The sequence below is a fragment of the Cetorhinus maximus genome, chromosome 3, assembly GCF_964194155.1.
Source record: "Cetorhinus maximus chromosome 3, sCetMax3.hap1.1, whole genome shotgun sequence".
Classification (NCBI taxonomy): Eukaryota; Metazoa; Chordata; class Chondrichthyes; order Lamniformes; family Cetorhinidae; genus Cetorhinus; species Cetorhinus maximus.
The window spans coordinates 161,806,821-161,819,027 of NC_135881.1; the positions used below are offsets into that span (position 1 = coordinate 161,806,821).

At 41.7% G+C, this 12,207-nt stretch overlaps 1 protein-coding gene across 1 annotated transcript in view; it reads right to left on the bottom strand.

Annotated features, from left to right (window-relative positions):
• Window positions 1-8,418, bottom strand: part of tmem170b (transmembrane protein 170B) — a 103,480-nt gene extending 95,062 nt beyond the window's left edge. Inside the window, exon 1 of the mRNA XM_078539175.1 lies at window positions 8,149-8,418. Within this exon, the coding sequence (XP_078395301.1) occupies window positions 8,149-8,293 (145 nt within the window). The 5' untranslated portion in view covers window positions 8,294-8,418. The remainder of the gene's footprint in view (window positions 1-8,148) is intronic.
• Window positions 8,419-12,207: the final 3,789 nt, after the last annotated feature.

The window sequence follows — 12,207 nt, forward strand, 5'->3', positions numbered from 1 at the left end:
CAGCACAGGTGGCGGTCCAGTGATATAGTCATGAGGGAGTTGCTCTGCGACATCGACTCTGGCATCAGGTCAAACATGGTCAGGGAAACTTCCTGCTGATTACCACGTACCACGACCCCCTCAGCTGATGAGTCAGTACTCCTCCACGTTGAGCACACCATTCAGACGAAGTGCTGTGCCGCCACTTCTGCTGGGTCTGACCTGCCAGTGGGACCCAGGAATGGTGATGGTGGTGTCTGGGACATTTTCTGGAGGAAGCACTGAGGGTGGTAAGGGTGCAGAATGTACTCTGGGTGGGGAACTTCAATGTCCATCACCAAGAGTGGCTTGGTGGCACCACTACTTGCCCACCCCTAAAGGACATAGCTGCTAGGCTGGGTCTGCAGCAGGTGGGGAGGGAATCAAGAGGGAAAAAAATACTTGACCTCATCCTCACCAATCTACCTGCCACAGATGCATCTGTCCACCACAGCCTTGATATGAGTGACTACCGCATAGTCCTTGTGGAGATGAAGTCCTATCTTCACACTGATGGCACCCTCCGTTGTGTTGTACGGCATTACCACCGTGCTAAGGGATAGATTTCTAGCAACTCTAGACTAGGCACCCATGAGACACTGAACTTCAGCAGCAGCAGCAGAATTGTACTCGACCACAACCTGTAACCTCATGGCCCGGCATATCTCCCACTCTACCATTACCACCAAGCCAAGGGATCCACCACGGTTCAATGAAGAGTGCAGGGGGGCATGTCAGCAGAAGCACCAGGCATACCTAAAAATGAGGTGTCAACCTTGTGAAGCTACAACTCAGGACTACTTACATGCCAAACAGCATAAGCAACATGCAGTAGACAAAACTAAGCGACCCCACAACCAATGGATCAGATCAAAGCACTGCAGTCCTGAATGGTGGTGGACAATTAAACAACTCACTGGAGGATGCAACTCCACAAGTATCCCTACCCTCAATGATAGGGAAGCCCAGCCTATCAGTGCAAAAGATAAGGCTGACGCATTTGCTACAATCTTCAGCCAGAAGTGCCAAATGGACGATCCATCTCGACCTCCTCCACAGGTCCCCAGCATCACAGATGCCAGTCTTCAGCCACTCCACGTGATATCAAGGAATGGGTGAAGGCACTGGATGCTGCAAAGGTTATGGGCCCTGACAATATTCAGGCAATAGTGGTGAAGACTTGTGCTCCAGGCCTTGCCGCCGCCCCCCCACCCCCCACCCCGCCGCCTAGCCAAGCTGTTCCAGTGCAGCTACAACACTGGCATATACATAGCAATGTGGAAAATTGTCCAGGTATATCCTGTACACAAAAAGCAGGACAAATCCAACTCAGCCAATTACTGCCCCATCAGTATACTCTCCATCATCTGTAAGTAATGGAAGGAGTCATCTACAGTGCTATCTGACTACCATCTATCAGCGCTGACAAGTAACATTCTCGCCAAACAAATGCCGGATAATGACCATCTCCAACAAGAGGGAATCTAAATATAGCCCCCACCTCCCCCAACATTCAATGGCATTACCATCACTGAATCCTCCACTATCAAGATCCTGGGGGTTACCATTGACCAGAAACTGAACTACACTAGCCATATAAACACTGTGGCTACAGAGCAGGTCAGAGGCTAGGAATCCTGCAATGAGTAATTCACCTCCTGACTCCCCAAAGCCCACTCACCACCTACAAGGCACAAGTCAGGAGTGTGATGGAGTAACTCCCTACTTGCTTGGATGGGTGCAGCACCAACAACACTCCAGAACCTTGACAACATCCAGGACAAAGCAGCCCGCTTGATCGCCACCCCATCCACAAACATTCACTCCCTCTACCACCGACAAACAGTGGCAGCAGTCTGTACCATTTACAAGATGCAGTGCAGCAACTCACCGAGGTTCTTTAGACAGCACCTTCTAAATGCACAACTACTACCATCTAGAAGGAAGAAGGGCAGCAGATACATGGGAACACCACCACCTGGAAGCTCCCCTCGAAGCCACACACCATCCTGACTTGGAAATATAAAACCGCTCTTTCACTGTCGCTGGGTCAAAATCCTGGAACTGTCTCCCTAACAGCACTGTGGGTGTACCTACACCACATGGAGTGCAGCGGTTCAAGAAGCAGCTCACCACCACCTTCTCAAGGGCAATGAGGGATGGGCAACATTTAATAAACTAGCCAGCAATGCTCACATCCCATGGTTGAATAAAAAATCGAGTCAGAGATGGAATGGAGTTATTTATATTGTTCTAGTATATCTCTGATTTTATATTCTATTCCACTATTTATAAACCCAAGTAAAAAATAGTTGCATTTATATTGTGTATTTCACAACCACTGGGTTTTCCAAAGCACTTTACAGCCAATAGTCCTTTTTTTTTGAAGCTTACATCAGGAAATGCATCCATTAATTTGCACACAACAAGCTCTCATTAACAGTAATGTGATAATGACCAAATAACCTGTTTTTATGATGCTAATTGAGGGATAAATATTGATAAGGGCACCAAGGACAACTCCCCTGCTCTTCTTCAAAATAGTGCCATTGGATCTTTTATGTCCACCTGAGAGAGCAGAGGTTCAACATCTCACCCAAAAGACAGCAGCTCTGGCAGTGCAGCATTCCCTCAGGTGGAATGTCAACCTTCATTTTATGTGCAAGTACTGGCTCAGAGGTGAGAGCACTACCAGCTGAGCCACAGCTGACACACATACTTTAAAGGAGGGGGAAAAAAAAATCACCTTATCAGTTTACCTCGCCACCTTTAAGGATATGTGTATATGAGCACCAAGATCTCTCTTTTTTTCTAAAACACTTTTCAAAAATAAGACATTGATACTATACTGTCTTTCCGTATTAGCCTTCCCAAGGTGGACTGAATGTAATCTGTCATGCTTCTGCCTAATCTCACTATATCAACTCCACCCCGTATTCTACAAGTATCATCTACTCCTTTGCCAAGTTTCAAAACATCTATAGCCTTCATAATGCTGTTCCCAATACTGAAATCTGTGTAATTTATAAAAATTGAAAAGAGTAACGGGCCCAAAACTGACCCCTGGGGAAATACAACAGCAGACCACCTCCCTGTCTGAAAAACTTCTATTCACCACACTTTGCATCCTGCCACTGAGTCCATTCTCTATTCATACTGACACGTTTCCTCTAATTCGATGAGCTCCCATCTTCTTAATACACCTGTTGGAAAGCATTCAACAAAATGCAATACAAAAGTCCATACACACATCCATTGCAATATCTTGATCGAGGAATTCCATCACTTTAGACAGACACAATTTGCCTTTGACAAATCCATGCTGGCTCTCCTTGTTAACCTGTGTCTTTCCAATTGATAGTTTATTTTGTCCTTAACAGTATAATTGCTACAATTATTATATTCCATGACTACCGGAATGGTATTAAGCAATCTAAACAGATGTTTTCATTTAACAAGTCCCATGTTCCTCTGAAGGCAGTGGAATGGCATACCCACTGGGTGCTCCACTTACTTGATGAGAAACAGGGAAGCTGTTCGATGCATCATGGGTCAAGAATGTTTGTGCATTTTACCCTGTCATTCACTAACTTCTGAAGGACCAAAGCAACAATTTACAACCACAACTGGGTTGCAATGTTCCCTTCCTCTGCTCATTTTTTTTTTTGGAAATCCGATCACTCTTCTCTCAGCCATTCTTGTATCTCCAGTTTAGCTAATTCACCATCGTTTGCTTTTTTTCTTTTAATTAAAGAAAAGCATAATGAGACATGCAATTGGGCACAGCATTCATGAGGTCCCAGATGTGACACTGACATCACTGTATTGTTACTGGATTAAGCTTCTCACAATTGGCAGTATAATGTTAAGTGAGCAAAAAAAGTCCAATTAACATTGTTTGCCACCAAAACTGCCATTGCAGCAATTCCTGGCTCTACATCAACAATTTTGGATATAACATGTAGGTGATCTTTATTGGCGGGGCGGGGGGGGGTGGGGGTGGGGGGGGGTGGGGTGGAGTCGGGGAATATAATTGCAGAGATATAATTAAATCCAAAAGTATCTGTTTAGTGGAGGGGGGGGTGGAGTCGGGGAATATAATTGCAGAGATATAATTAAATCCAAAAGTATCTGTTTATTTAAACACAGTGAACCGTACAATAACTATTACATTGACTGTCATAAAAAATGTATTTCACTCAGTTTTTTGAACCCCAAATCATAATATTCCTGTTGAAGAAACCTTCCCTATGTCTTTCCCTATTTAACAATCCCATTTCAATGCAGATAAATACTTGCAAGCGAAAAAACTGCAAGGATATGGTAAAAGAACAGGTGGGGGCGGGGAGCCTAACTGGATTGCTTTTCGAAAGACCCAGTGCCGACTCAATGGGCCAAATGGCCTCTTTCTGTGATGTACAATTCTATGAATAATTCCCAGGAAATGCGGATGTTTAGACATTTGTTGGCAAGATTGGATTTATTTCCCTTTTCCTATACAGCAACTGCTTCCAAAACTAACTTTAATATTTGCATCAAGTCTCTGTATATAACCATCTGGGTGGGTGCAAAACCAACCTTAGTTGATGAGCCCTCCAATCGTTACAGGAGAATACTATATATTACATTTTTTTTTTAATTTTAAAGAAACTCATTTTAGCCGTTTACAAACAAGAGCAAAGGAAAGTAGTTAAATATGATCAGGTCTCTCCAGCTTGTCACACTCCTGCTCCTGGCACAAATTTCAATCGCAACTAAAAATTGATCCCCATTGTCTCTTTTGCTTTGTGTCCATTTTTTTGGATGATGTCTCAGAAAAACATTCCAATGCATTTCACTATATTAAAAGCACTGTATAAATGCAAGTTGAAGAGCAAAATCAGTCTATAATCTCTATCTTTCAAGCAGCACTTTTAAGAGAAATTGATAAGCTTGAGAGCAAACAGTTCTTCAAAGAATACAAGGACATTGAACTACAGATGTTTATTTCTAGTAACCCCAAATAATCCGCTATAGGAGGATGTCGCAAAGCCATGCTTTATAAAAAAAAATTCTGAATTTACTGGCTGGAAACCACTGATCAAATTTTAAAAAGACTGATGCCACATTCCAGTGACTTGAAATCGTAGCTTCCAAGATGGCTGAAAACCTGCATCACTGTACATGAAAAATTTCAAAGTCATTAAGTGAAGCCAACCTGTCTAGAAAACTCCAGAGACAATTACCTTGGTGTGAATGGGATCACCTCCTAACCCATTCACAGAACATCCAGACAATCACCTGAGTGGGGACTATGCATTCGATGGAATCACCTCAGACAATGAGCTATGGCTAAGAAAGGAATCCACCCCAGCCATAACCTAATCAAGTTGAAACCATCCACTGGAATCCACTAGCTATGATCATATTTAGGTTCCTGGTCAGTTGGAGAGAGGGGATCATGTGAGAAGCCAGCTAACTCTTTGCATTTAAGAAATTGTTTTCTCCAGGCCAAAGACAGAAGGAGAAAATACTTTACAGTGGCAGGGACCCGTGTTGATCTCGTTCCCCCCCCTCCACCTATCTTGCAAGCCCGAACCCTGCCTGCTATTTGACTAGCCATGTGCCACATACAGATTTCTAAAAAGAACTCAACCCTGCAGTAGAGAGAGGGAGAAAAAGAGAAAAAGAAGTTGGAACATTTTTATTATTTTCCTTAGACTGGGTAAAGTGCAATAAATATAACCCTCTTCTTTTTAAAAATAAATCAAGGAAATCTGCTTGTCTCTCTTACAGTAACAGCACATAAACAGTATAGCACTCACTGGATTGGCAAGCATAATCTTTTTAAAAAGCCTGTTGCAGTCAAACAAGGAGTGGGGAAAGTGGGGAGCCATCCAAGCCCTCCTCACCTGATTGTAACAAGTAATACTATATTAACTATCTTAAAAAGATTGTTGCCATTTTAATAGGGGAGCTGGGGAAACTATCAAAGTCAACAAAACACTTGCTTTTGAAGACCAAATCTAACGGGATATCGTCACTGGGACTGTGAACAGCTTTATTGTACATGGGAAAGCACAATGCTGTGATGTTCCTTTCAAGCAATTGTGTGGAAACAAAACAAGCTGCAATTCATCAAATGAAATCCTGCAAGATAAAGCTGGTGCAGGTCAGTATTACAACTGGGATTAAGCTGCTTGAACAACCAGAATTCCATTGTATCCTTTCAACATTTTAAAAAAATCTATTTAGTGCAGCCCCTCCCCCACAAATGAAGCAGTTGGGTTTTTTGCCAATGTGTATTCTATTTATAATATGGAAGGTGCAGTATTCCCTGTGTCAGTAAAATAAATCTCTATGATCACGTCTGGTCTAATCCCATGGGACATAACCAGAGACCAAATATAGGATGCTCATTATGATATTTGCAAAGAAAACATAAACAAAAAGTAGAATACATTCTGCAACACTTCACAAAGACTGCAAAATGCATTGCTGCTTAGATGATATCCATAAGTCACTCCAACTCCTGTATTTTAAAACAAATTCTCAATCTTCAAAGCTTGCATTTGTATAGCATCTTTAACTTAATAAAACACCCAAGGTACTTCACAGGAGTGTTATCAAACAAAACTTGACACAGAGGGGATATATTAAGATAGGCGGTCGCCAAACCTTGGAGTAAGAGGTAGATTTGAAGGGAGCAAGAGCGATGCTTAAGCAGGGAATTCTGGAGTTTACGGCCCAGGTTACTTAAGGCATGACTGCCAATGGCGTCATTTTCACATAACACACTCCAGCCTGCACATCACTCTATTAGGTGTTCTCCAATAAAAATTGCTGACCAACCACAGATGTTTCACTGCATATCCAAATTTTAGTAGTAAGTACAATACTTGCACTCTCAATACACAAAAATGTACTTCACCTGCATATTTACTTAAACATCTGTCATCTAGTAACAAAGGAATTAAAACTCTCAAATGGTTGAAAAACATTCACACCCCACTTCATTTAATTTTTTAAAAACAAAATAGTTTGAGTATACATGTATATAGCATGTAAATGAGTAGCGATCACATGCAATGAAGGTGTCTATTGCTCATTTTTTATTTATTGTAAATAGCCACATCTGGATTCCCATTTAGCTACATGAATAGAATGTATGAATGGGCAACAAATTCCATTCTACCAATGGTAGAGTCTAAAAAAAAAATCAAAGTAAATTTGCAATTAAAATTATTTTAAACTTGTAAAATACAATAGAAAAATTGCTCCTCTGTCTTCAGCAGATCTGCCTCTTTGCCAGGCCGATCTCAAAGCACTTTGTATAGTGCAAGTGATTGACTACTATAATCAATTACCATTTAACAATCTTACATGTGATACTGTCATTTGCCAGGGACAAAGAACAATCCCACTGGCAGATTGGTAGCTTGATATATAATTCATGTTGCAGTGTCTTATTTCCTTACCCCTTACTCTGTGAATAATGTAATTAACTATTTTTTTTAGTATTGCTCAACACATTACCATTCTTATACGGGAAGGGAAAAAAGTTTTTTTTTAATGTTTTGAGAAAACGTTTCCCTGCCCTCCATTTAATGCGATCTAATGTGTAGACCAACAAGAATCATTTCATTTTTTTCCCCAACTGATGTGAAAAAATAGCTATTTTCTCCATTTCAAATATATTGATTTTAACCTGGTGAACCCTCAAGTAACCTTACCCTCCTTAACCAGTAATGCTGCCCTTAATACATCAGGAGGGTTGTTTCCCCTCCGTGTTTTATCCCACTGCGGCCCTCAGCTCCCCAAGTCACAACTCGAAACAATTGTTACATTCCACATATTGTAACGTAGCCAGCTCACAACTCGGGCTGTGGAGGAACTCTTCCTGCTTTGAATGAGCCAGGTATTTAGGAGGCTCGCCAGCTTTCTCCTGCTACTCTGGATTGAATTGCAATCTTTCCCATGCCTTCACTTGAATTCACGGCCTGGAGCTGGAGCAGCCTCAGCCCCCCGCCCGCCCCGCTTTCCAGGCGCTGCAATCACTTCACTTCACTCCAGTCCCCTCTCTCTCCCCATTACCCCGGATCAACAAGATCCCCAACAGCGGCCCCTCAGCCTCCCTCTGCCTCCTTTTACCTGTGAAGTGCCGCAGGGTACCGTGTGCCCACAGGCTCAGGACTTGCTGCACCGTAAGGTTGATGGAATAATCGCCAGCGGCCATGGCTGAACGGGCCGTTCGCTGCTGCTGCTGGGGGACGCTTTTACTCGAGGCGGCCGGCATTGGGATGCAGGGTATGGGGGAGAGGCTACCACTGCCGCGGCGCCCAGCCAGGACTGAGGCGAAGCGGTGGACAGCAGAGATGAAGGAGCGCACCCTTAAAGGCAGCACCCTGCTCTCACACTTGGATCTCTGTGTCAGCCAGCGTCGCGAATGGGCGCTGGAGGCATTGCAGTGTCACATCAAACTGTTCGAGGTAACTCCCTATTCCTCCAACAGCAAAGCATACGCCTTTAAGAGAGAGCTAACACTTAAGAGGTTTGCAATCTCAAAGCAAAAATACTGGATTACCACTTCCACAATTACTTATAGCGAATCGCTTTTTCAATAGGGCTTTGAAATACATACAGAGTAAGGCTTTAGAATAAGTGGAATGAGAAAAAATGTCCAATTTACTTTATCAGGCAGTTCAATGAATGCCCTCTTAGAAACGTAGGAAAGTACGGAACCATCGAAAAAAAGGGACCCTAGAACCCATCTATTTATCCCTGAAACGATCACCCGTCAATCATCTCCAATTCTGCCTTAGATGTTTCCTCCACTGCCTTGTCTGGGGAGACTATTCCACATATTCATCACGCTTCATGTAGTTAAATCTAAACTGTCTGTACACCTTCCATTTTCTAAACTTGAACCTATCTCCCCTAGTCAGTCTGCAGCAATCTCAAGCCAATTATCAGGGTTCTATTTGTCGACTCAGTTAAGGATCTTGAATACTTGAATGATACTGCCTCTAAAATTTCTATTCTCCAGATAAATAATTCGAGGCACTTTAACCTCTCGGCATAGTTCAGATATCGTTAGTTATGCTTGGTTGTCCTTTGCAGCCTGGATATCTTTGCTGTCTCACAGCAACCAGAATTCCACGTAGTACTCCTGATGTGACCAGATAAGTTATCAGTTCTTCCCCAAGATGCTGCGAACTTTATTCATTTTTATGGGATGTGGGTGTCGATGGCTAGGCCAGCATTTATTGCCCATCCCTAATTGCCCTTGTTCAGAGTCATTTAAGAGTCAATGACATTGCTGTGGGTCTGGAGCCACATGTAGGCCAGACCAGGTAAGGACGGCAGATTTCCTTCCCTAAAAGACACTAGTGAACCAGATGGGTTTTTTACAACAATCAGTAATGGTTTCACGGTCATCATCAGACTTTTAATTCCAGATTCTTATTGAATTCAAATTTCACCATCTACCATGGTGCGTTTCAAACCCCAGGTCCCCAGAGCATTACCCTGGGTCTCTGGAATACTGGTCCAGCGGTAATATCACTATGTCGTACTTCAATAAGGCAAAGCTCACAAATCCTCATCCTGTGTTGTGCCCTGAAGCCTATATCTATTTAGTTTTTAATTCTTCCTTTCTCCCTCATATGATATGATTGATATTAAAAACTGTAAATTTCCATTCAACTTTTACAATTTGCTTTTTTAGCAGTTAACTCATCATGGACAACTGACTTAATTCCTAATTTCCCTGTCCCTTCTAATCTGCTCAGGTAATCATTTTTCCAATAGGCAGGTTATGATTATTAACAGGTAATCATCATTCTTTCTTTGCTTCCCATAATGCATAAGATAAGACTTGCAATTAATTGTTTTTCATTTGAAGGAGTCTATCACTATGTAAAGCTAATTGCTGTGATAAAACCTTGTAGACAAAAATATTACTTTGGTTAGTATTATTCATATTCTCCAGTATGTTACACCATGGTAAGTTACCAGTTTCTTTAAGTCAACATCGTCTTTAAGAATAGAATCAAGTTACCAGTCTGAACAGCTATTCATCAAGGTCTGTTGCTTTCTACCTTTATTGTGTGTTCAATATTGATTAGTGAGTTGTTTTAACATGTTTATTTCTTTAGTATGAAATTTAGAACAAACTCTGCCTAGAAATATCAACAATAGGGACATTTATCAGTAACATTCTTGCTTTCTAATAATGGATCGCTAGGAATAATTCCACATTTCCACTTTCAAATAACTTCATTAAGTGTTAATAACATCTTTGTTTTCCTACCTGCATCAAGTGTCATTCAACTGAATGCAGAAATCAGATGCTGTACATCAAAAGAATAACATTTAGATCCATAGATAATTGGGATGAATTCAGTTGTGGTTTTTGATGCTTTTTTTGGAATTATATGTCAGCTTTATTGTTTTCATCCTGTTCATGTCAATTATTTCCTTCAGGTTTTGGCATCTGAATTAAAACAGTGTTACATAATGATTCTACATAATCTTGATCTTCAGCAATATCACAATCCTTGGTGCAAAGATATTGAGAAATTTGAATCATCATTGTCAAAGGTTCATCAAAGAGCCTTTTTGATTCCAATGATCCTCAATGTCATAGATTTTGGTAAAAGGGTAAATTTGCTGTTAATTTTTTTTTTAAATGGGGATATGGGTGCACTGGCAAGGCAAAAATGTATTGTCCATCGATGTTGCTCTTAGAAAGATAGTGGTGAGTTACCTTCTTGAACCCTTGCAGTTTGTATGGTGGAAGTACTCCCACAGTGCTTTTAGGTAAGGATTTTGATCCAATGATGATAAGGAACAGGGATATATTTCCATATCAGGATGGTGTGAGACTTGGAAGGAAAGCAGGAGGTGATTGTATTCCCACATGTCTGCTAGCATTGCCCTTCTAGGTGGTAGAGGTTGCAGGTTTGGAAACTTAATCAGTGTCAAACCATTGATATCAACAGTCACTCGTCCAGTGCTGGGAACACTATGATGTTAGTGGATACTGCCTGAGATTGAGAAAGCCCAGTAGAAGAGTTGGTGTGCCACAGGAGGACTATAGTCCTGTTTAAGTGACTTGTACCAATTTAGGGTAAGTGAACAGGCAGATAAGATTTATCGGAGATTGAACACTTTTTTCTTCCGTTTTGGAATGATGCTAAGGCCGACTGAATCCACTATTCTCTTTGAAAGATGCCATCTGACTGATCAATCCCTGAAATGCAACATGAGTGCCACATTTCCCACTGAAATCTTTTGGTGCAGAGTAATAGGAACATAGGAGCAGGAGTAGCCCATTCAGCCCCTCGAGCCTACTCCACTATTCAACTCGATCATGGCTGATCGGCTACCTCAACGCCATTTTCCCACACTATCCACATATCCTTGATGTCATTAGTATCAGGAATCTATCAATCTTTGTCTTGAATACACTCAATGACTGAGCTTCCACAGTCCTCTGGGGTAGAGAATTCCAAAGATTCACAGCCCTCTGAGTGAAGAAATCCCTCCAAATCTTAGTCCTAAATGGCTTTCCCCTTATTCTGATACCTTATTCTGATACTTGGTTCTAGAAGCCCCCCCAGCCAGGGGAAACATCCTCCCTGCATCTACTCTGTTGAGCCCTTTAAGAATTTTGTAAGTTTCAATGAGATCCCCTCTCATTCTTCTAAACTCTAGAGAAGACAGGCCCAGTATCCTCAATCTCTCCTTATAGAACTATTCTGCCATCCCAGGAATTAGTCTGGTGAATTTTCACTGCACTCCTTCTATGGCAAGTATATCATTGCTTAGGTAAGGGGACCAAGACTGTACACAATACTGCAGGCGCCGTCTAACTAAGGTTCTATACAATTGAAGCAAGACATCTTTCCTGTTGTACTCAAATCCTCTTGCGAAACAGGCCAATATACCATTTGCCTTCCTAATTGCTTGCTGCACCTGCATGTTAGCATTCAGTGACTTATGAACAAGGACTCCCAGATCCCTTTGGACATTGTCATGAAAAGCCGATTACATACACAAATTTCTTATGGGCATATTGAACTTTTTAAGGAAAAATTCTGTGTTTTGAAAGAAATACAAGCAAGGACACTGAGCAAAAGATGGCTGATAATGTAAAGTGACCACTTTCTGGAAAATTCCTATATGACCTGCCCTGAGAGAACAAGG